General features: G+C 44.7%; 1 protein-coding gene across 6 annotated transcripts in view; it reads right to left on the reverse strand.

The window, feature by feature from the left end:
• The window catches only part of NECTIN1 (nectin cell adhesion molecule 1), a 325,802-nt gene that overhangs the window by 191,110 nt on the left and 108,162 nt on the right, over positions 1-26,530 (reverse strand). Inside the window, exon 6 of one of the 6 annotated variants that reach the window (XM_075190581.1) lies at positions 25,178-25,279. The exons of the other annotated variants lie outside the window; for them this stretch is intronic. Coding sequence (XP_075046682.1) covers positions 25,260-25,279 — 20 coding nt within the window. The 3' untranslated portion in view covers positions 25,178-25,259. Of the gene's footprint in view, positions 1-25,177; positions 25,280-26,530 lie in introns of those variants that run through there. 6 annotated transcript variants of the gene reach the window in all.

The following is a 26,530-nucleotide window of genomic DNA, read 5'->3' on the forward strand; positions in this document are numbered from 1 at the left end:
TAGGCCAGAAGCGACATCTTTTATAATCATTCTGGAAATACTCGCTTAACTGTATAGAGAGAATAGTGTTCACTGTGATCAGGGCCGGATTAACCCGAGGTCTAACTGGGCTATAGCCCAGGGGCCTCGGGCATCCAGGGGGCCCTTCAAACTCCTCAGCAGCATTATTGATCGGTCGGGGGCGGGGGCGCCCCCGGCCCGATCGATGCTGCTGAGCACTGTCAGTGCAGTCCTCCGTCCCGGCGCGCTGTAGTCTGCTTACTGAGGATATCTCGCGAGAGTTCATGAACTCTCGCGAGATCTCCTCAGTAAGGAGCTTACAGCGGAGGACTGCACTGACAGGTAAGTGCTTGGGGGGGTCCTCGCGGGGGGTGGGGGGCGGCGGACGGCTCACATTGGGGGCCTTGCGGGGAATGGAGGGCCCCTTAGCCCAGGGGCCTCCATTCCCTTAATCCGGCCCTGACTGTGATGTTCATGAGGATCTCTGATGCTTTTTGTCCAGCCCTTAAACATTTTTTAAGACATGGCAATTTGACTTTGCTTTAACAGAGAATTTAATGCTCTTTCATTAACGTGTCTCATAGCTTCATTGCAGCATAGATTACCGTACACTTAAACAAACTCACACATCGATATTTGCTGTGTTTTATTGAACGTAAATGCTATTGAACAATGCAGACAATTTTTAAATTGATGCAAAGAAAAGCAAATGCTTGTCAGAGAGTGTGCATATACAGGTAAATGCACTTTTTGGTTGATCAGCATTAAAGTGCATTTCATAGGCTTAAAGAATTTCTGCGCACGTGGACAAGGCCTTATGTAGCCAGACAGTTTCTTTATTGATGTGTCACCGAGACTGACACAAGTTTTCTGCTTCACCAGTTAAATTAATTAAACTTGTATGTTGCTTATGAGTTTCAACAAGGGGCAGGCTAGGCTATGGGGCAGGAGTGCATATGCCTGTCGGGGAAGTCCCATAGTGGGCTACTTTAGGCTTGGGCTGGGTCAATAGGCTACATGCATTTATTTTCCTTTAAAATGTTCCTAATAGACTGCTGAGATGAGTCTCGTGCCCAACAAGGCTAAAGTTTGGTAGACCTCCCCTTCTTTCAGCTATCTGTAATGGGGGAGAAAGGGTATAGGAATGTATACAGTGTCTCCACACGAAAGCCAGGTGAGTGATACGAACTACAACATCTTCAAACCTTGCTATCATCAGTTGACTATTGGAGCAGTATAAATAGCTTTATATGACTGTGTGTGGTACCCGCAGAATTATTGCTTTCTGTGTGGACTGAACTATTAGTTTTCCCTAAATAGGAAGCTGTGCTCTGTACTTTAGACTAAAGCCATTATTGCCCTATAAATGTATTTATATATTTTTATGTGATAGGCATAATACATTTGATAAGCATTTGCTTTTTAAACGAGATTCATTATTTATCTTAGAAAGCTACAAGTGATAATTACTTTGTCATTTTGACACTCTGTTATATTTATAAAGAGTGTGTTTCCCAATACTTCCCTCTCAGTGTCTTTTACAGTAGTTCACAGGTTCACAAGTGTTTTACATATACCACTTGCATTATCATCTTTCACAACTTTTGCTATTTCCCTCTAATTTGCACCTTGGGAAGATTTTTCTGGTATATATCTAGAATTATTGTGCAGCTGACTGGGTGTATGAGAAAAGATTAACTTAAAAAGATTACAATTTAAATAATTAATGCAAATTTCCAAATCATTCTGGCTCTTGTAATTTATTATTGACTTTTGGGAGCTGATTAAAAGCTGGAATTCTTGGTCTTTTAATGTATATAAAATCAAATTCTGTTTGAGCAATAACTCCTTGATCCAAACCTATTTCTAGGATTGTAGGTGATGGTACGATAGCAGTTAGTATAGTAAAGGTTGATTGCTTTATTGGATACATTTTGGCCCTCAGACTGTTGCTATAGCTACAAATTAAATCAATGTATAATTTTCCGCAGATTGTTCCTACAGGGAATGCTTGTCCATAGATCAAATGTTTATGATTCATCATCACTAGGACAGTTGAAGCAAAAAATGTATATGGAAAGGGGAAGTATATGACTTTTGGGGATCTGTGGTGGGTGGTAAAAGAGGGGCACTGGATGCTCCACTGTCTATGGTCTCTGCTGACTTAATGTTTAAATTAAATATGTTTTAAGGACAAGACCATTAACATGTTGCCATTCTTTATTTTTAACAATAAAAAGTTTTTTATTGAGATTTTTATTGAGATTTTCAGTTTTACACGGTGAAAACAATAACAGAAATCAAACTAACAAACTGGAAAGAAGGGCGGGAACAGAGGGGAATCAGTCATATGTTATCATACAAGTACATCAGAGAACATGGGTAAAATACACATGGTCTACACATCAGTCCAAAAAATAAGGAGAGAGGAGGAGGAAGATTAATAATTGCTCCAATTGAGCCATTTGATTTGCAGTAGTGAATACATATTACAGCTTTTTTTCAATTTTAGCAATTAACAAAGACACAGGAGGTGGTTTAAGGGATTTCCATTATTGAACAATTGTAGCTCTAGTTGCAACAAGGCTGACCCACTACATAGCGATTATGGGGTTGAACTTGAAGGGGGGTAATGGCACAGGAAAGTTATCTCTGGAGAGGGAGTGAGAGCTACATTTGCTATTTGATGTATTTATACAAAGATTTCAGACAAAAGGGGTTGAAGCTGTGGGCAGCTCCAGAAAGTATGAAAGAGACTTCCAACCTAACCAAAATTCCTCCAGCATAATTTTGAAATATTAGGCAGATGATATCTATGTGATTAAGAGACAGTTTGAAAACATTTTCAAAAATGGAAGTTGGGTAGGTAATTTGAGGAATTTTTTGGAGGTCAAGAGGGATTTATTCCACCTGTACCCCAAATGGCTACTAATGAGAAGACAGTGAGGTATTAAAGTGGGTAAGGAGCGATCTTAAGATAGGATCCAGTGCTGGACCTATAAGTATTTGTAAAAGTCCTGAGTAGGAATAATATACTTATCATGCAAATCAGTAAAAGAAAGCAGCATACTGCCTTCAAAGAGGATATGGAGTATACTTATAACTTGATCGTAACAAGACAATAGTTGCAAATTTGAGATCAATTTAGAGAGACCACCAATTGAGAGATTAGTGGACAGAAGGGAGAAGTGAGAAGTGAATTGAAACATTTTGTCCCAGGTCGTAAAAGGTCATCTAAGAAAATAGCCTAGTAGAGGTGTCTCTCAATAGAAACCCATGACTTGGGCGGTTCCGAGCTGACCTAATAGACAGGCAAGTTGATAAAATTCAAGGTGAGATGCAGCAAGTCCCTCTTTAAATTTAGATCTAGCCATTTTCTCTTTTGCTAGCATATGACATTTACCCTTCCATATGCAGGCAAGGAATACTCTATAAAATGTATTAACTATGTGGCGAGGGACCAAGTAAGGAATGAAATGAAAAAGGTACAGAATTTTGTGAAGGATTTCCACATACGTGAATACTTAAATAGTGCAATGAGGTGGATTGTCATTTGTACTCATATTGTCCCTTAAACGCGTCCTGAGAAAATTGAGAAGTTGCAATACCAAGAATTTAGGATTTCGACTTATTAAGTTTATAAAAAGACGCCTCAGTATATCCCTGGAGAATCTGGTGTAGGGCTGGTAATGAGGTCACAGGATCCAACACAATCAACATAACATCATCAGCGAAAATGATTTATAACACAAGTTTCCAATAACTGTACCCAGGGGTGGATTGGGAACTTAAAGTGGCCCTGGAAAAAAATATAGAAGTAGCCTCATGTGGGCGGGACTAAAATAACTGTAGATGGGGCCAACACAAAAGTAGACGGATTTTAGAACTATTGGAATTTGGTTGTAGTAACATTTAGGAAAACCTAAATGTGATGACTTTACACACAGTGGGACATCTCTAAAGCAAAGCAGGGCAAATGCTGCCAGTCCTGTGTCATAAAATTACATGAATCCTTTACAGTATCTGCGACTGGTTTATGCCTCTGTGCTCCAACTTGTTTAGTTGCCTACTAACACATCCTTCCGAAATTCCCTTCATAGAAACATACCTGACTTTGTTTAATAAGTTTAACTATTACGAAACATGGTGGCACAATCGTATTTGAACAGTCTGCCAGAGCAGTATATGAGCACCTCACGCACTCCCAGACATAATGAGATGCAAACTACCAGTTATATCTCTCTCTATATATAATATATAAATATGTGTACTGTGTGTTTCAAAAATACATTAATAATAAGCTTTATAATAAATGGCTACCCAGCTGCGATCATCACAAAGGTGAAATAGCATCTGCAAGAAAACACTTCTTTTGCAGCAAATGTGTATGACAGACAATGGCAAAAGTAAAGGGGAAAGTTATTACAAGTGTTTGCTGGTGATATTCAAAGTGCAAAGAAGGCAGGGTTAATGATATTGTCAGTGCAATGGGGGGTGGCCATATGTTCAACAAAGTAATCTGAGAATGGGACCAGTGCAAGGAGAAGGAGGCAATGGAATCAATGTAAGAACCACTAAAGTAGCACCAGAGCTGGAATAAGGCTCTGGAGGGAGGCACTTAAGACAGGGGGGTTATCATTTTAGATACATTTTAGACAAATACACAGGCAAAACTGTGTGCTCTGCTGTTAGATACATGCGGCTCTGCCTTCACGAGCAGTACACTGTGAAGCGGGACACACCTCCCAACTGTCCTTGCAAATCCTGACTAAGCGAGACAGTCACCCAAAATCGGGACTGCCTCATCAGATTCAGGACAGTTGGCAGTCTGTCCTGCTCTCTCCTACCGGCTCTTGTCACATTCACCATCTGTGGCTGCTGGTTTCTTTAAATCAGTTGCTGCTTGTCTGGATCCTGGATTGCTGGAGGCCCTATTTGAAAAAATAATGGGTACATGAAATTTAAAAAATGACAACCAGCCCCAGTATTAAATCAATAGCACCCACATTAAATAATTAGACCTCCCTCCAGCCCCAATATTAAAATAATAGTACTCACATTTGATAAATAGATCTATTTTCCTCCAACCAGCCCTGACAATAAATTAATAGTATACACATTTAATAAGTAGACATACTTCCCTCCAATCAACCCCAGCAAAAAATTAATAGCATTTACGTTTAATATTACCATTTCCCACAACCATCTCCGGCATTAAATAATTCATATTCACATTTAGTAAATAACTCTCCTCCCCAATCTCATCCCAACATTCAATTAATAGCCCCATATCACACTAGCTTTAAATTAAAGGTCCTGACACCCCATCTTAATTTAAGTTATTAATTTGTTATTAAGACAGCACCCCTCCCTTCCCTTATATCACACATTATAGCAACATAGCCCCTCTTTCCTTCACAAATTATAGCAGCCTCCCATGCCCTTCACACTCCCCATAGTTTAGTATAGGTAGCCCCCCACCTTCCTATAGTATAGTGTATAGGCAGTCCCCCCACATTCCTATAGTATAGTGTATAGGCAGTCTCCTCCACCTTCCTATAGTGTATAAAGGCAGTCCCCCCACATTCCTATAGTATATAGGCAGTCTCCCCCACCTTCCTATAGTATAGTATAGAGGCAGTCCCCACCCACCTTCCTATAGTATAGTATATAGGCAGTCCCCCCCCACCTTCCTATAGTATAGTATATATGCAGTCTCCCCCCAACTTCCTATAGTAAAGTATAGTATATAAACAGCCCCCCACTATCCTATAGTAAAGTATATAGGCAGTCCCCCCACCTTCCTATAGTATAGTATAGTATATAGGCAGGCCCCCCCACCTTCCTATAGTATAGTATATAGGCAGTCCCCCCACCATCCTATAGTATAGTATATAGGCAGTCGCCCCCCCCCCTTCCTATAGTGTAGGCAGCCCCCCCTTCCTGTAGTATAGTATAGGCAGCCCCCTTGTATAGTATAGGCAGCCCTCCCCCTCCTATGGTATAGTATAGGCAAACCCCCCTCCTATGGTATAGTATAGGAAGCCCTCCCTTAGTATAGTATAGGCAGCCCCCCCTTAGCATAGTATAGGCAGCCTCCCTTAGTATAGTATAGTATAGTATAGTATAGGCAGTCCCCCTTAGTATAGTATAGCATAGGCAGCCCCCTCTTAGTATGGTATATTATTGGCAGCCCCCCTTAGTATAGTATAGTATTGGCAGCCCCGCCCCCCCCTCAGTATAGTATTGGCAGCAACCCCCTTAATATAGTATAGTATTGGCAGCCCCGCCCCCCCCTCAGTATAGTATTGGCAGCAACCCCCTTAGTATAGTATAGTATTGGCAGCCCCCCCTCACTTACCTTCAGATGTTCTGGCCAGCATCTCTCCTCAAATCAGGCAGACAGGAAGTGAAGTCAGACATCCTGTCTGTTGAACAGCACCATGGGAGCTCATACAGTAACAGGCAGTCTAGCGATTGGCTGCCTGTTGCTTCCCACGCGCCCCCCCCAAGGCCGATCACATTAAAATATGTACATTTTGATAAGACACATATACTTGGAAAGAATTATTTAGCGAAATATTACAAATTGAAAATGGTGTTGATGTGAAAACAAATAGTGATGCTGTTAAAATGGTAGTTAAACACTACCATAGCGCGCTGCTAATAATGTATTGATATGATAAACACCCTCCTATGATTGTATATTATGATAGAGCTACCTATATGCTCACTATTCTAGGTAAGAAGTATCAATCAATGCTAACCTCAAACTCGTTAAAGGTAGAGTCAATCATTAGGTAGGATAGTAGGTATCATGAATAATCTAATCGTCTCTGGGAGTTATTAACATATAAGCTACTCCCTTGCTAGCGTGGATATATGAGGGCATCTGATTTTTGCCTATATACAATATGTACCACATATGGAGAGGACCCCCGTATTTCCTAAATATATAGGGTTGTAGCACGTAAGTACCCCTAGAGGTCTATTTTACTCTAATAGTTTGAGATCTATTTAGCTCTTATTCTGGAATAGTAGGCAATTAGATATATAAATAGCAGCAAGCTTCACCGCCGACGCACGTTTCGCTTATGATCTTTTTCAAGGCCTTGAAAAAGATCATGAGCGAAATGCACTTGAATAAAAGGCAAAAATCAGATGCCCTCATATAAAATTTATTCTATATTAACATTTATATTGTAAGTGCACTAGTGTCACTCACCGGACCGTGAGTGCCTCTGCGCTGGTGCGTGGCTCCCTAGCCTTCCTGCCGGCACCTATCCTGAACCGCGGCCATCCGCCATCCTAATGGTCTGCGCATGCGCAGCTCCCAAGAACTCTTGTGACTGTTGCTTTAAATCCAAATTGGTTGATCAGGCAACTCCCTATTTAAGGCACATGTGTGCATTACCTCATTGCCTGATCTTGGAGTCTCATTCCCTGTGAGTCTCTGAAGGTGTTCCCTGTGTACTACTAGTGTCTTCACTTCCTGTGGATTCCCTGTGCTACTCATCGCTGGTTTCCATACCTGCTACAGTCTCCTGTTTCCTGCTTGTGTCCTCAGCTGGACTCTGATTACCGGATCTACTCACCTGTGGTTCCTACACTCGTCTCTGCCGTCCAGCGTCTCTGCAGTTCCTGCATCTCCCTGTGGACAGACTGTTCTACTGAATAGCGGTATGCCTATCTGTTATTGACTTACTACGTTTACTCTGCATATCCGCTAGGACAAGTTTCCACGCTCAGCAGCGGTATCCATACCCGCTATAGACTGTTATTGTTACGCTGCATACCTGTTTGGAGTTCACTGTACTACTCAGTCGTTATATGCATAACTGTGATTGACTTTCCATTATTGGCCTGCATATCTGTGCTGAGCAAGTCTCTACCAAGCAGCGCCACACATACCGTTATATAGACTTTGTTGGATACGCTGCATACCTATTGGGATCAAGTTCCTCTGTGCTCTCAGTGTCTGCATCCTATTATCTTTGTATGCTTCCACTCATCAACACTTGTACACATCCTCACCTATTAAGCAATGGTACAACTTGCTATACGCAGACCACTGACTTCCCCGCTATCTACCTGAACCTGGACAAGTCTCTTCACCATAAGCAGTGGTACAACTTGCTGTACGCAGACCACTGACTTCCCTGCTACCTCCCTGCATCTACTCACGTCCATCCTGATCTCCGTGTTCAAATCTGTCTTTCCATTCTATCAGCTAGTCGCTGATTCATTGACCAAAGATTGCTGCAAGTCACTGACTTTCCTATTATTCATTGGCATTCTCTCTCCATCTGCTGTGATATATGTTCCGCTAGTCACCCTGCTACCAGTGGACCAGTGTGTGAACTTCACTACACTGGTAAGCCCAGTCACCTGGTGAAATCCTGGGCAAGACTTCTAGTGCCCGTGACAGTAAGATCAGGCCATGACAGACCCAGGATTGGAACCAACAGCTATAGAGATGCTGCAGTATCTGGTCACCCATATCGAACAACAAGATGTTCGCCAACAACAGTTGTTGCAATATTGTCAGGCTTTAGCCTCCCAAGGAACCCCTGTGCAAAATGTAGCAGCAACCGTTGATCTTCCAGTATCTCCATCTCCTTCCCCAGTGCCATCCCAGGTGTCCATCGCTTCCACGTAACACCTGCCTACTCCTTCTAAATATGATGGAGATCCCAAAACCTGTAGGGGCTTTCTTAATCAATGCTCCGTTCATTTTGAACTTCAACCTCATAACTTCGCTACTCATCGTTCCAAAGTGGCCTACCTCATCTCTTTGTTATCCGGACAGGCTCTCGCATGGGCCTCCCCTCTGTGGGAAAGAAATTACCCTTTATTGCAAGATAGTGCCTTGTTTATTTCTACGTTTCAAAGTATTTTTGACGAACCTGGTCGTGTTATCTCTGCATCTTCCAGTATCCTCCGACTACGCCAAGGATCTCGGACTGTGGCTCAGTATGTCATTCAATTTCGGATACTTGCCTCTGAACTTCAGTGGAACACTGAGGCACTGATCGCCGCCTTCTGGCAGGGGCTTTCCGATAAAATTAAAGATGCACTGACCTCTCAAGAGTTACCCTCCTCCTTGGATGATTTGATTTCCCTTTGCCATCGTGTAGACATGAGATTTCGTGAGAGAAATTCCGAGAGAATAACTTCCCGCAAAGCGCCTCTTCGCTCAGTATCTCAAGTTCGTCATTCTCCACCTCCAGTAGAACCTATGGAGCTAGGTCGCTCTAAACTAACATCTGAGGAGAGAGAACGAAGAGTGAAAAATAGACTCTGTATCTATTGCGCTGACTCTACTCACATGCTGAACTCATGTCCTAAGAAGTCGGGAAATGCCAGGCTCTAACCAGTTCTGGAGAGGTAAGGTTAGGGTCCCTGGAGTCCTCTCCATGTTCTATGAATGTGAAAGTTTGTGCTTTTGATGTCACCATTTCCTTTGCTACCAAATCCTTTGTCTCTCAAGCACTTATAGATTCTGGAGCTGCTGGAAATTTTATCTCTAGTTCCCTAGTGAATCAATGGTCTCTACCAGTGATTTCCTTAAAGGTTCCCATTGCCGTTACTGCTATTGATGGATCACGTATAATTAATGGTCTCATTACTCACATTATGTCTCCACTGACTCTTCAAATTGGAGCCTTACACCAAGAAAAAATTTCTTTATTGATCCTTCCTGTTACTACCAGTCCCATCGTACTAGGCCTTCCATGGCTTCAACTTCATTCCCCTCAGATTGACTGGAACACTCCTCAAGTCACTTCCTGGGGTCCCGAATGTCGTCATCGTTGTCTCTCTCAAGTTGTTCCACTCAAAATACAGCAGTCGTCCATTTCACCATGTCCACCGGGCCTCCCTCCTCAGTATGCTTCCTTTGCGGATGTGTTCGATAAGGTTCAGTCAGAACGCCTTCCTCCTCATCGGGCATGGGATTGTCCGATTGACTTACAACCCGGCAAGAGTCCTCCTAGGGGCCATGTGTATCCACTTTCATTACCTGAGACTCAAGCAACATCTGAGTATATTAAGGAGAACCTCCAGCGAGGATTTATCCGACCTACCTCTCCCGCTGGAGCGGGGTACTTTTTCGTAAAGAAGAAAGATGGATCATTACGTCCCTGTATAGATTTTCGTGGACTCAATGCCATCACCATCAAAAATCGGTACCCTATTCCGTTAATAACTGAACTTTTCGATCGCATTAAGGGAGCCCGGATCTTTACCAAGTTGGATCTTCGAGGTACCTATAATTTAATCCGGATCAAGTCCGGAGACGAATGGAAGACAGCTTTTAACACCAGGGATGGCCATTATGAATATCTTGTTATGCCCTTCGGGTTGTGTAACGCCCCCGCTGTCTTCCAGGGTTTCGTGAATGAGATCTTCCGGGACTTGCTGTATGTCTGTGTCGTCGTCTATCTGGACGACATATTAATTTTTTCTCAGGATCTGCCCACTCATCATCAACATGTGGCAGAGGTCCTTTCCAGACTCCGAAGAAATTCTTTATTCTGCAAACTAGAGAAATGTTCATTCGAGTTACCCCAGATTCCATTCCTGGGATACATTGTGTCCGGAGTCGGTCTTAAGATGGATCCCGAATAGGTGAACGCTGTATTACGTTGGCCCCAGCCAACTACTCTCTGAGCAATCCAACGCTTTTTATGATTTGCGAATTATTACAGACGCTTCATTCAAGGTTTTTCATCCATTGCCTCTCCTATAGTAGCCCTGACCCGCAAGGGGGCTAATACTAAACAGTGGTCCTCCGAGGCCCTTCAAGCCTTTCAGTCTCTCAAAGAGTCCTTCTCTTCTGCTCCTGTTCTTCGACAGCCTGATGTGAAGCTTCCCTTCTTCCTAGAGGTATAGAGGTAGACGCCTCTAATGTTGGCTTAGGGGCCATATTATCCCAAAAATCGGAGCAACAAAAATTCCATCCTTGTGCCTTTTATTCCCGAGGTCTTCTACCCGCTGAGAGGAATTATACCATCGGTGACAAGGAGTTGTTGGCCATAAAAGCAGCATTAGAGGAGTGGAGATATCTGCTGGAGGGAGCTCGTTATCCTGTGACCATTTTTACGGACCACAAAAACCTGTCATATCTGCAGTCAGCCCAATGCTTGAATCCCCGTCAAGCAAGATGGTCTCTTTTCTTTTCCTGTTTTGAGCTGATTATAACCTTCAAACCAGCTTCCAAGAATAAAAAAAGCAGATGCCCTGTCTCGGGCGTTCGTGACATCCTCAGACGTTGAAGATGGTCCTAACCATTCTATTTTAGACCCCAAATGTGTGACTCTGGCCACTTTATCCACCAAGGTGCTACCATTTGGGAGAACCCTCGTGCCTCCGTCCCTACGGAGGAAAATATTGTCCTGGTATCATTCCTCACGTTATTCTGGACATTCGGGTGAACGCAAGACCCTAGAAGTCCTTTCTCGAAGCTACTGGTGGCCTTCTATGAGAAAAGATGTCAAAGACTTTGTGGCCGCTTGTGAGCTGTGTTCCCAGTTTAAAACCCCCCGCAGAACACCAGCGGGATTACTACAACCACTACCCATTCCTTCCAAACCTTGGACCCATATTAGTATGGACTTTGTCACCGATCTTCTTCCAAGTAAAAAGTGTAATACCATCTGGGTAGTGGTGGATCGATTTTCGAAAATGGCACATTTCGTTCCATTGACCGGTTTACCTTCTTCATCTTCTCTGGCTGATCATTTCATCAAAGAGATTTTCCGAATTCATGGATGTCCTTCTGAGATTGTTTCGGATAGGGGAGTGCAATTCGTTTCCAGATTCTGGCGGGCCCTCTGTAAGACCTTGGGTATTCGGTTATCACTCTCATCTTCCTACCATCCTCAATCAAACGGACAGACCGAGAGGGTCAATCAAGATCTTGAAACTTTCATTAGGATGTTCTCCTCAGCCAACCAAGACAACTGGGTAGATTTACTCCCATGGGCTGAATTCGCCCATAACAACATGTATCACGAGTCATCTTCAAGAAGTCCATTCTTTGTGGTTTACGGTCACTATCCGTCTTTCCCAGAATTTCCTGCCCTCCCTCCCACCCAAGTTCCTGCTGTGGAGACTGTTTGTCAGACCTTCAAAGATATCTGGTCTCAGGTCAAAACCTGTTTAAAAAAGACATCTGCCAGATACAAGTCCTTTGCGGATAAAAAGAGGCGGGCTATTCCACCACTAAAGATTGGTGATCGTGTATGGCTTTCTACCAAAAATATTCGCTTGAAGGTTCCATCTATGAAGTTTGCTCCTCGTTTCATTGGTCCATATAGGATCATTCAAGTGATAAATCTAGTCTGCTTCAAACTTCTACTACCTAAGAACCTTCGTATCTCCAACGCCTTCCATGTGTCATTACTCAAGCCTCTTATCAACCGTTTCTCTGTTCCTCCTTCAGCACCTCGGCCAGTTCAAGTTCATCAAGAGGAGGAGTTTGAGATCACTCATATATTAGAGGCAAAAATTTCGCGAGGAGTTCTTCGTTTCCTTGTGCACTGGAAGGGCTTTGGCCCATAGGAGCGTTCCTGGATCCGGGCGGATGATCTCAACGCCCCAGCTCTTCTAAAAAAATTCTATGCCAAGAATCCGGGCAAACCCGGTTCCATGTGTTCTGTGCCCACCTTTAAAAGGGGGGGTACTGTCACTCACCGGACCGTGAGTGCCTCTGCGCTGGTGCATGGCTCCCTAGCCTTCCTGCCGGCACCTATCCTGAACCGCGGCCGTCCGCCATCCTAATGGTCTGCGCATGCGCAGCTCCCAAGAACTCTTGTGACTGTTGCTTTCAATCCAAATTGGTTGATCAGGCAACTCCCTATTCAAGGCACCTGTGTGCATTACCTCATTGCCTGATCTTGGGGTCTCATTCCCTGTGAGTCTCTGAAGGTGTTCCCTGTGTACTACTAGTGTCTTCAGTTCCTGTGGATTCCCTGTGCTACTCATCGCTGGTTTCCATACCTGCTACAGTCTCCTGTTTCCTGCTTGTGTCCTCAGCTGGACTCTGATTACCGGATCTACTCACCTGTGGTTCCTACACTCGTCTCTGCCGTCCAGCGTCTCTGCAGTTCCTGCATCTCCCTGTGGACAGACTGTTCTACTGACTAGCGGTATGCCTATCTGTTATTGACTTTCTACGTTTACTCTGCATATCCGCTAGGACAAGTTTCCACGCTCAGCGGCGGTATCCATACCCGCTATAGACTGTTATTGTTACGCTGCATACCTGTTTGGAGTTCACTGTACTACTCAGTCGTTATATGCATAACTGTGATTGACTTTCCATTATTGGCCTGCATATCTGTGCTGAGCAAGTCTCTACCAAGCAGCGCCACACATACCGTTATATAGACTTTGTTGGATACGCTGCATACCTATTGGGATCAAGTTCCTCTGTGCCCTCAGTGTCTGCATCCTATTATCTTTCTATGCTTCCACTCATCAACACTTGTACACATCCTCATCCTCATTAAGCAGTGGTACAACTTGCTATACGCAGACCACTGACTTCCCCGCTATCTAACTGCACCTGGACAAGTCTTCTCACCATAAGCAATGGTACAACTTGCTATACGCAGACCACTGACTTCCCCGCTACCTACCTGCACCTGGACAAGTCTCTTCACCATAAGCAGTGGTACAACTTGCTGTACGCAGACCACTGACTTCCCTGCTACCTCCCTGCATCTACTCACGTCCATCCTGATCTCCGTGTTCAAAACTGCCTTTCCATTCTATCAGCTAGTCGCTGATTCATTGACCAAAGATTGCTGCAAGTCACTGACTTTCCTATTATTCATTGGCATTCTTTCTCCATCTGCTGTGATATATGTTCCGCTAGTCACCCTGCTACCAATGGACCGTTGTGTGAACTTCACTACACTGGTAAGCCCAGTCACCTGGTGAAATCCTGGGCAAGACTCCTAGTGCCCGTGACAACTAGGAACACATATAGTTCTTTTTCCTGTCCAGTATATCCAATTTCCCTATATGTGTGTATTCCCTGTATATGTCCTCTCAGTCTCATGAATAATATTAACAATTAATAAAATTGAATGACTTTAGAATTAAGGAGTTAGGAGAAAATCAGTCTAACCAGTGCGATATATACCCTGTCAAAATAATTTTCTGGGGGAAGGAAGAAAAAGTGGTTGCCTGGTTAAACAGTGCTGTAAGAGTTGGAGACAACTCCAACGCTTTATCTTTTAATAGAGTTTTAACAGCCCTCTTAACTTACCTCTGTCCACAGTTATTACAAAGAATTGGCTAGGTCCAAGAACAGAGAAGGAAGATTCAGAAAGTCCAAAAAAATTATGTATGGAGTCTGGTGTGGGTCGTGGAATTAAGGTATCAGAGTTGAGATTATACAATTTCTCATAATAGCTGGCAAACTGATTTGCGATATCCAAAGGATTGAAGATACGTTTATCTAAAATAGCAATTACATTTTTTTATACAATTAACAGCATTTTTCCCTCTAAGCAGGCGGCACATCTAGAGTATAAAATTGTTGCTGGAGACACACAATGGAAGTTTGGATATTAATATATATATATATATATAATAACAACAACCAGTAGCCACTATTCTGTCTAAACTCTCGGACAGATTGAAATTAAAATTAACTGAGCAGCTAACTATTTTAGCTGACTGATCCCTACAGAACTGCTCTACAATAATCACCACTTTTCTATTGTTTTTTCTCTCCCTCTTTCCCCCTGTCTAATGTTGCATTCTGTAGTTTAACTTTAAACGCTCCCAAACAAATTTGGATACCTGAATACTCAACTGAGGTTCCTTCAACTGGCTCCTTCATTTGATATAATGCCCTTTTTTCTAACAACTTTAGCTTTTCAGGGACTTTTCGACTACCCGTTGCTTTCTACAGTGTTCTCTGCCTCATCCTGAACAAGATGTGAGTCCTGGATTTCTCTTATTCTGCTCCCGTTTATATATCCTGACTCTGATATTCCTTTTTTTGTGTGTTACTTTCAGCACCACCAAGATGCTATTATATGTGTACACTTGCTGTATACAGTTTTTCTATAACAGTTTTATGTTAATTTTTTATTTAGATTGTTGAAGTCGTATAATTGGATGAACGAAAGTATATTGGTTTAATATTGGTTTGCCGTGCGTATTGCGAAGCGTACGCCATGAGTTACGTGGCGTGGTGCGTTCGCACGGTAAAATACGCACGCACACACTCGCATTACAACAGTTAGTTATTTATATAATTTCATATTGGTTCTGTTACACTGTAATTCAGGAGCAGATAGTATTCGGTTTATTATTAGTCTATGTATATATATGTGTGTATATATATATATATATATATATATATATATATATAGTGATTATATGTACATTGTAGTGTTATTAAAGGTTTAGGTAATAGGAAAGGTGTCATGCCTGATATCATATTGAAGCCCTAATCATCAGCAGCTGTCCGGTGCAGTCGGCGAAGAGATCGCACATTGCATACTTTAGTTATTGATATTAGAGAGTAAACCTTTGTATGATACTGGCTATGAAAAGGAGCAGACCCCCTGGACAGAAGACCCCCACCTTTGGATTCCTTAGATTGAATCAACCTATTACCTGTCTGGCCTGGACCCACCCAACGTCTGGACCTATAGAAACAATCTACGTCATCTCTATTGTTCACAATGAAACATTGACTGTATATATTAGCTGCATCCCCCACCAGGGTCTCAGTCTACTCTGACCAGTTATCTAACAGATACACTGTTCCATTGGGACCCATGGAAGCGCAGCGATTGCAGCGGTATGTATGTATGTAACTTTTGGTATTGGCTGTGCTGTACTGTACTGTATCATAATATAATAATGTATTGAATTGTTGACTATTTACATCTGCTAAAATAAACCACCATGTGCTTTGGACACACATACAATTGATTGGGCAATGCTTATTTTAAAACGATAGAATTACTTTAATAAGATATATTGTTGACAGTTCCTGGTATACAGGTTTCTTATTTGTATTTATGTGCACTACTGTTAACTACACTTGATTCTAGATATTGAGGTGGGTTGGAAAGCCCCATCTGTATTGGATATTGATCTCGCTTAGAGCCACAGTGATTGGACGAAAAAGTCTGCAATTCACCAATATGGCTGTTGAGATATCAGAGAAAAGTTGGAGACCTTCCAGCAAATCAAAGGTAGAGGCTGAGGTTAATGCGGCTCTGAGTATATGCTCCTTAATATGACAAAAAAATAAGTCAGAGGAGCATATCTTTCAGGGAGGAGGCCAGAGCCCATTTGGATTTAGGCAGCCGATATACAGTATATGTTCGATAATAAGATCTGAAGGCGAGGCAGAGGGAAGTAACTTACTAAATAAGGAGTTTGCAATATAATACAGGTCTGCTTTAGAGACAGAATCAGGAATGTCATTGCGTCTGGATCTGTCTTCCAAATCAGTAAGTTTCACTTTAATGGCCAAGACATCTTCTTGAAGTGAATCATATGCAGAGATTAAATCAATGTGTGATAAGACATCCTCCTTACCCTTTCATCTCAACTTCCCTTCTCCCATCTTTTTCCCAACCCTGCTTTTCCTCCCTCCTTTCCTTTTCACTCTGACCTTGGTTATCAGGAGTGTAGGAATTTCTTTGAGCTAGGAATTAGGGGGTAGTTGGTGGGATGTTTTGTTTTTTGCTGGGATCCAGGTTTGCCTTAGTTAGAATGGGTGTACAGGGTGGGTTGGGTGAAGTTAGTGGGGTAGTTGTAGGTCAATCTATCGTATGCTGTATTGTATCTAACCATTTTGAACTGTTTTATTCTGCACCATTCAGAGTTGTGTGCTCTACATTGCTGGCCTACTTGCTGCGCAGAGCTGGTGGTGTCCGGAGTGCCCCAGACTTGACCCATGGGTTGGGATCTGCTGACTTCCCTTTCAGCCTGATGGGGCTCTCGATCCAGGAGGTGGATATGTCTTCTTAGGGCATCATTTATTTATACTCACTTAACCATCTTGGCTGTATATATTCTGCCTCCCTATAGCAGTGATCTCATGGTTAAAGGGGGCATCATTTGTGGCCTCGACCCCGGACCCTCCGGTGATGTGATTGGGAGAGTTCAATAATGTAATAGACATAACTATGGATAGGTGGCGCAAGAACTCTATAGCTGTCCAAGAGGTTGAAAACTTTTGCTAAACTTATTGAGGATATTGGGTTGTTGGATGTCTGCAGGTTTAGGAACCCACATGCCAGTCACTTCTCTTGTCACTCCCATACTCATCACTCATTGTCGCACATATATATGGTCCTTACTTTCCGCAGTCTGGTCCCCTTGGTTTCAAAAGTGGCCTATCTAACTAGGGGTATCTCAGACCACTCTTCCATTTTAACTCACCTAGACTTTAGGGCTGATAGGGGTTTGCGGTTCTGAAAACTGAAGCTCCCACTGGTTGTCCAGGCTAGGTGGGGGAACGGGTCTGACATGCCTGTGGGAGGGGTACTTCAATGATAATTCCATGGGTGTCAATCCGAAAGTGCTGTGGGACACTTTTAAGGCCTTCATAAGAGGCACATTTATATATCAGATTGCAGGAATAAAATAACTTAGCAGACAGAAAGAGGGGGAGTTGGAACAGAGATGTTGGTATTTGGAGGCTTTGTACATTGGTTCACGAACTGTTACTGACCCCCTCCATGGTTGAAGCCATAGTTATGCTTATACTCAAACCAGGTAAAGATGCTCTATTCCCAGATTCTTACCACCCTATCTCCCTGATCACTGTTGATGCCAATATACTGGAGAAAATCCTTTCCACATGACTTAATGAGGATATTCATGAGATCTTCCACCAGAGCGGGGTTTATGCCTGGCAAGTCCACGCTCACGAACGTCAAGCAGTTATTCACACAGATTCAGAGGACCCAGCCGATGGGAGAAAGGGCAGTGGTTGTGCCCCTTGAAACAGCCAAGGCCTTTAACTCTGTCAAATGTGACTATCTGTGATATGTGCTGGCAGGCTTTGGCATTGGCCCTCGATTTGTCAGTTTGGTGTGATTACTGTATTCTGCTGCATCATGCAGAATCTGTGTCAATGGATTTACAACAGCCCCATTTTGGTTTGGGTTGGGGAACTCGCCAGGGATTCCTCTTATCCCCTGCCCTATTTGCGCTAGCAATAGAACTCCTGGCCCATCTTCTACGTTCTTATGCTGACATTAATTGCATCAGAATGGGCAAGGTCATTGACAGCATAGCATTGTATGCAGATGATATGCTGATTTTCCTGGAAGGCTCTAAAGGGCCTTTGAATTGACTCCTTGAGGTGGTTTATGGCTTCAGGAGCTTCTCGGACCTTAAGATAAATTGGAGCATATTAGTGGTTTTCCCATTAGGTTGGCAAATTCCACCTAATGCTATCTCCTGATATTCACTGATGTGGATGACAAAGTTCAAATATTTGGGAATCTAGGTGACGACTAATGTATCTGACTATGTCGCATTTAATATTGATCTGGTTACTGAATATTTAAACCGCAAGTGCCAATAATGGCAAAGCTCACTCCTACAGTTACTGGTAGGATTAATTTAATCAAAATAGTTATTCAGTCAAACTGCCTTTACACTCTCCAGCATTCCCCTGTGTATTTACCAATGCAGGTGCATCGAAACATTAATAAATACTTGATTTCCCTGTACTGGGGTGGCAAGAGAGTGAAGGTTCGATTTACTACACGGTGCAGGACCAAAAATATGGGAGGGTAAGCCCTGTTTAATCTAAGGATTTATTATCTGGCCTCTCAGTTTACTCACTCGGTATTCTGGCTGCTAGACCCCCCAGACACCTCCTCAGACATTTTTTGGGGCGAGCAGACGGACCTCTCCCTTGGACCACTGTAGGTTTTGCTGACCTACAGCATATAGGCCTATATACCTATAGCCTATAAGCCTTGTGAGGAGGCCCCTATAATATGACAGGCATTCACAGTTTGGTCAGTGACAAATGACCTCTTGGGGGTTGAGGGGCAGTATCCTGCTATTCCTCTTTGGTTTAACTCTGGTTTGAGGGGGACTGGTTACACTGGACGATACTGTGGAGTGGAGAAGGGCATACATACCATTGGTCAGGTATATGTGGATAATCATTTACGGTCATTTGAACAAATACAATTTACCTTCTCGTTGCCCAACTCTCTATTCTTCCGCTATTTGCAACTATGACACGCCCTGGAGCTCAATTTGGAAGGGGCATACCTCAGATTCAGGACTCTCCTGTTAAAAATGAACTATGAACTATGAAAATTATGAACTGTTGGAACTTGTAAGTCTATATCTGTGGTATATGCTCTGATGCTACCTCAGGTGTCTCCAGGTGGGCTGGACCACCTTAAGAATCAACTGATCTACTGTGTACCGACCCGGCTTGTCAATTAACCCTTCTCCTGCTGAATCCCTGGCTTATCTGCACCAACTGATCTACTGTGTATCGACCCGGCTTGTCAATTAACCCTTCTCCTGCTGAATCCCTGGCTTATCTGCACCAACTGATCTATTGTATACCGACCCGGCTTGTCAGTTAACCCTTCTCCTGCTGAATCCCTGGCTTATCTACATCAACTGATCTACTGTGTACCGACCCGGCTTATCAATTAACCCTTCTCCTGCTGAGTCCCTGGCTTATCTGCACCAACTGATCTACTGTGTACCGACCCGGCTTGTCAATTAACCCTTCTCCTGCTGAATCCCTGGCTTATCTGCATCAACTGATCTACTGTGTACCGACCCGGCTTTTCAGTTAACCCTTCTCCTGCTGAATCCCTGGCTTATCTACATCAACTGATCTACTGTGTACCGACCCGGCTTGTCAATTAACCCTTCTCCTGCTGAGTCCCTGGCTTATCTGTATCAACTGATCTACTGTGTACCGACCCGGCTTGTCAATTAACCCTTCTCCTGCTGAATCCCTGGCTTATCTGCACCAACTGATCTACTGTGTACCGACCCGGCTTGTCAATTAACCCTTCTCCTGCTGAATCCCTGGCTTATCTGCATCAACTGATCTACTGTGTACCGACCCGGCTTGTCAATTAACCCTTCTCCTGCTGAATCCCTGGCTTATCTGCATCAACTGATCTACTGTGTACCGACCCGGCTTGTCAGTTAACCCTTCTTCTGCTGAATCCCTGGCTTATCTGCACCAACTGATCTACTGTGTACCGACCCGGCTTGTCAATTAACCCTTCTCCTGCTGAATCCCTGGCTTATCTACATCAACTGATCTACTGTGTACCGACCCGGCTTGTCAATTAACCCTTCTCCTGCTGAATCCCTGGCTTATCTGCAGCAACTGATCTACTGTGTACCGACCCGGCTTGTCAATTAACCCTTCTCCTGCTGAATCCCTGGCTTATCTGCAGCAACTGATCTACTGTGTACCGACCCGGCTTGTCAGTTAACCCTTCTCCTGCTGAATCCCTGGCTTAACTACATCAACTGCATATAAAACATTATTTTATATGCCATTATTTTGTTTTTCCTGATTGTACATTTACAAGTTTCTACTTTTTTACCTGTTATTATTCTACTATTTATATGCCTTTATCTTGTTTTTCCTGATTTTATATTTACCAGCAACTAGTTTTACCTGTTATTATTCTTGCCTATTTCCATTGTCCTTATTACCTCTCCTTCTATTATTCTTTGCCTTCCACGCCCTAATTGGTTATTGTCCTCCATCTTGCTATTGTCTCCCTGCTTATTCTTACCTGTTATCCGCTGTCCTTATTATCTTACTGTTCTGCTATCATTCTTACCTGTCTTCATTGTCCTTATTATCTCACTGTACTGTTGTTCCATGCCCTCCACGCCCTAATTCGTTATTATCTTCCACCTTTTCATTGTCTTCCTGCCTTTGTTCTTACCTGTTTTTCACTGTCCCCACTATCTCACTGTTCTGTTACTCTCTCTCCCTACTATGCCTCCCCGCTCTCACTCCATACCCATACTCTCCCCCCGCCCTACCTCTCCCGTTCCTCCCCACCATCCCCCGCGCGCTGCTCATCTTGCTAACCTCATCCCCATTTTCCCCCTCTCCCCTCCCCCTTTCTTCTGTGCCCTCTGGAATGCCAGATCCGTCCGCAACAAGCTGACTGCTATCCACGACCTCTTTCTATCCAACTCCTTTAACCTTCTTGCCGTTACTGAAACCTGGCTCTCCGATTCTGATACTACTTCCCCCGCTGCCCTCTCCTATGGTGGCCTCTCCTTCACCCACTCCGCCAGGCCTGGTGCCCGCCCTGGCGGTGGAGTTGGCCTCCTCCTCTCCTCCACCTGTACTTTTCGTGTCATTCCCCCTGAACCCTCCCTCTCCTTCTCCTCTTTTGAAGCTCACTCCATCCGCCTCTTCTACCCCATCCATCTCCGCGTCACTGTCATCTACCGCCCCCCTGGCCCCACCTCCCTCTTCCTTGACAACTTTGCTAGCTGGCTTCCTCACTACCTCTCCTCCGATCTCCCCTCGATCATTCTCGGCGACTTTAATATCCCCATCGACAACCCCACCTACTCTGCTTCCAGCAAACTGCTCACCCTCTCTTCCTCCCTTGGTCTCACCCAATGGACCTCCTCCTCTACCCACTGCCTTGGTCACTCCCTTGATCTTGTCTTCTCCTACCTATGTAATCTCTCCGACTTCTCCATCTCTCCCTTTCCTCTATCCGACCACCATCTCCTCTCCTCTCTCTCCTCTTCTCCTGCTCCCCTCCCCCTGCCCAAACCTACTCTGTCCATACGCAACCTCGATGCTCTTGACCCTGCCTCTCTGTCCTCCTCTCTCGAAACCCTCCTTTCTCCCCTTTCCTCCCAGGCCTGCCCCAACCAGGCGGTCTCCCTCTACAATCACACCCTCACCTCCGCTCTGGACGCGGTCGCCCCTGCCCACTCCGTCCACCCCCGCTGCTCCAAACCCCAACCCTGGCACTCCAAATTTACCCGCTTCCTCCAAAAATGCTCCCGTTCCGCCGAACGTCACTGGAGAAAATCCCGCTCCCTGGCTGACTTCCTCCACTTTAAATTCATCCTTTCATCCTACAGCTCTGCCCTCTCACTCGCTAAACAATCTTTCTTTAAATCCCTCATCTCTTCCCAGTCCTCTAACCCCCGCCGCCTCTTTGCCACCTTCAGCACTCTCCTGGCCCCCTCCCCTCCCCCCCACCCCCTCCTCCCTGACTGCCTCTGATTTCGCCTCCTTCTTCTCCTCTAAAATCGAGGCCATCCGACTTGAAATCTCCTCCTCCACTCTCTCTTCCACCCCTCCCACTCTTCTGTCCTCCCCCCCCAACCACCTTCCCCTCCACTCCTTCCGTCCCACCACCGGCGAGGAAGTCCACTCTCTCATTTTATCCTCCCCCCCCACTACCTGCCCCCTGGATCCCATCCCCTCCCACCTTCTTCGCTCCCTTTCCCCCACCACCTGCTCCCACCTCGCTCACCTCTTTAATCTCTCCCTCTCCACTGGCATCTTCCCCTCCTCCTTCAAACATGCTCTCGTATCCCCCATTCTTAAGAAACCTAATCTCGACCCCACTTCTCTCTCGAACTATCGCCCCATATCTCTTCTCCCTTTTGCCTCCAAAATTCTTGAGAGGCTCGTCTGCAGCCGTCTCACCTCCTACCTTTCTGAATACTCCCTCCTTGATCCTCTCCAGTCTGGTTTCCGCCCCCTCCACTCCACTGAAACTGCCCTGGCTAAAGTCACCAATGACCTCCTCTCTGCAAAAGCCAAGGGCCACTTCTCCCTTCTCATCCTCCTTGACCTCTCTGCAGCCTTTGACACCGTTGACCACCCCCTCCTCCTTCACACCCTCCAGTCTTTCGCCCTCTCCGGCCCAGTCCTGTCCTGGTTCACCTCTTACCTTACTCACCGTTCCTTCTCTGTCACCACCTCTGGGTCTCTCTCCCCCCCATCCACCCTTCCAGTCGGGGTCCCTAAGGGCTCTGTTCTGGGACCCTTACTCTTCTCTCTATACACCTCCTCCCTGGGTGAACTCATCAGCTCCTTCGGCTTCAGCTACCACCTTTACGCTGACGACACTCAACTATACCTCTCCTCTCCTGATCTCTCTCCCTCCCTCCTCTCTAGGGTGTCCGCCTGCCTCTCTGCCATCTCCTCCTGGATGTCCTCTCGATTCCTCAAACTTAACCTTGCCAAAACTGAGCTCATAGTTTTTCCTCCCTCTCATACCCCATCCCCTTCTGACCTCTCCATCACTGTCGACAACACCTCTATCTCCCCTGTCCCCCAACTTCGCTGCCTTGGTGTCATCCTCGATTCCTCTCTCTCCTTTGGCCCCCACATCCTCTCTCTTGCTAAATCCTGCCGCTTCCAGCTGCGCAACATCGCTCGCATCCGGCCCTTCCTCTCCCAAGATGCCACCAAATGCCTTATCCACTCTCTGATCATCTCCCGCCTGGACTACTGTAACCTCCTCCTCACTGGCCTCCCCCACTCTCATCTCGATCCCCTTCGATCCGTCCTTAACGCTGCAGCTAGGCTTATTTTCCTCTCTCGCCGCTCCTCTTTTGTCTCCCCCCTCTACCTAGCCCTTCACTGGCTCCCATTCCCCTTCAGAATCCTCTTTAAGCTCCTCACACTCACCTACAAGGCCCTCGCCAACTCCACTGCACCCTACATCTCCACCCTCCTCTCTATTCATGCTCCATCCCGCCCTCTCCGTTCTGCCTCTGACCGTCGCCTCTCTTCCCCCCTTATAACCTCCTCCCACGCGCGTATCCAAGACTTCGCCCGCGCTGCCCCCCTCCACTGGAACAAGCTCCCTCCCTCCATCAGAACTTCCCCTAATCTGTCCAGCTTCAAACGGGCCCTAAAAACCCACCTTTTTCTTAAAGCCTTTCTGTCTCCCACTTAACTTCCTACCTTATCTTCTGCCTCTGTCCCCCTACTCTCCCTCTCTCCCCTGCGTCTCTCTGTCTGTCCACCCCTCCCCTTAGATTGTACGCTCCTCTGAGCAGGGCCATCTCTCCTCCTGTTTCCACCACTTCTAACTCTGCTCTCCAGCTACTTAGCCCTCCTCCTCAAAGGTCCTCCACCCCACATCCACTTTCGCTCCCTCCTCCCCCCTGGGGGTCTCCCTGTCTTCCGCGCCCCCCTTCTTGGGCCCCGTCATTTTCGGATCCTCCCTCCCCCTTCCCCGCCCTCTCTAGCTGTGCATTGAGCGTACTGAGTTGCTGTGTTTACTGTACTGTGCTGTCTCCCATTGTATTGTGATTTTGTTTGTCTCTGTACGGCGCTGCGGATGCCTTGTAGCGCCTTATAAATAAATATTAATAATAATATTAATAAAAGAACAGCTGGAAAAACTGTCTTGGGTGTACTTTCAGATGAGGAATGGAGTGTGATGATAGTGGGTAGAGAGATGCCACCTCATATCTGCGGTTCCAACAGGTCCATTTCTATGTGTTCCATAGGGTGTACCAACCTGTTGTAGTGACCGACCCATTTATACAAAATGGGAAGACGCTCCACCTCTGAGTGCCCCAAATGCGGTGATGCCCTGGGCACATTTTGGCACCTGTTGAGAACGTGCCCTGTCATTCAATCCTTTTGAAGCAGGATATGGGGTCGCATCTCCTCTACACTGCCTGTAGCCACAAGATTTGTCGCTTTGGCATTACGTTAGAAGAGAAATTTAATAAGTAGCTCTTCGCTGGCCAGGGTGATACTTGCCATCGGTTGGATGGTATCTGAGCCGCCCAGTGTTAGCAATTGGACCACTCTGGTCAATGAGATATGGAAGCATGAATGATTCATGTATCAAAGTAGAAAGGCGATGCACAAGTACCACAAGGCATGGCATTGCTGGTACAGGTCACAGTTTGTTATTCACTCTCACCAAGACGATGATGATGGGTTGAGATAACATCAGGTGGATTGATCATTTTGTTATATAATTTTTCTTTATTACATTTTAAAGACATCAATAACAACTGTATAATAAATACAGACAAAAGTTGACAAAATGAAAAAGTAAATTACATCATGACTTAATGAGGCAATCAATTATACTTTATGATGTCAATATGAAGAAGAAAGAAGGAATGAAAAGAAAAGAGAAGGAAAAGATATCTCCAGAATAACAAAGAGTGGGATAAAGAGATGAGAATTGTGGGGGAAAAGGGGGGTTCCTAGAATAATCAGAAGGTTACCGATATCACTCAGGGAGCCTTGAATCTGCGCTTAGAAAGAAAAGGTGAGGGTGAGACTCTAGAGCTTGTGATGCTTGAAGATGGGTCACCGGCAATGCATGTTCCTATGTTCTCTGGGTTACATGGTTCACATGCTGCACCACTTTGCAAAATCCCTACACTGACTCCCTGTGTCCTCCAGAATCAAATTCAAATGACTCACCCTTACCTACAAAGCCCACAACAAGGGTTGGGTACCTTATTCCGATGCACACAAATCCGATACTGCATCCAGGCAGGAACACACCGACTGTTGACAGCGAATGATTGTAGTACACACTTGAAAAGATCCAGATGAATAAACATGATGTACAAGCCTTTGTAAAGCAAATTGTAGAGCTGGCGCCTCCTTAAATTAACGTGTTAACACCAACATTAATGCAGTCGCTCTTGAAATAGACGTCATTATAGGTGGCCGTCAGGTTCATTCATCGGGATCTTTTGAGGGTACTACAAGCAGTCGCTGTCAACAGCCTGTTGGGGAACACACCATCGCCTGGATGCAGTATCGGATTTGTGTGCATAAAAAAGATGTTACTAACTGCCCCTAACAAACTTACTTTGAGAACAAAATGTGGAAAAAAACTTAGATTTTAGAAGAAAGAAATATATTGTTTTTTGGGGGAGTGCTGAGGCGCTGCTGCTTACACTCAAGCACATCCCCCTGTTTTTTGTCCAATTAATAAAGATATCACTGACTGCCACTGACAAAATTACTTTGAGTACAATATATAAAAAAACATAGATTTTAAAAGAAAGAAATCCTGCTACACTGCTGCTCATACTCAAATACAACACCTGTTTTTTTTGTTTAATAAAGAGGTCACTGAGACTGCTCATCACCAAATTTGAAATTACTTTGACTAGAAAAGGGAAAAGGTTTTAAAATAAATAAATATATTTGTTTTAAGGTGGATGCTGCTCACAGTCAAACCCTGTTTTTTGCCTGCTTCATAAAGATGTCACTAAAACTGACTCTCACAAGATACTTTCACTAGAAAAAAGTAAATCTAATTGTTTTGGGGTGTGTTGCTCAGAGTCATACAAGAACAGCACCCAGGGACACAGGCAGCACCCCACACTCAAAAAAAAAAAAAAGCGAGAGAGCAGCTCCGTTTCGGCAGCACTGTACTATACAGCAGCCACGGCGCTGTCAAAGAAGCTTCTTTGACAGCGCCGCGGCTGCTATATAGTACAGTGCCGCTATGTAGGGGCACTTCTTTAGCGGAAGGGAGGG

Source organism: Mixophyes fleayi, chromosome 11 (genome assembly GCF_038048845.1).
Source record: "Mixophyes fleayi isolate aMixFle1 chromosome 11, aMixFle1.hap1, whole genome shotgun sequence".
NCBI lineage: Eukaryota > Metazoa > Chordata > Amphibia > Anura > Limnodynastidae > Mixophyes > Mixophyes fleayi.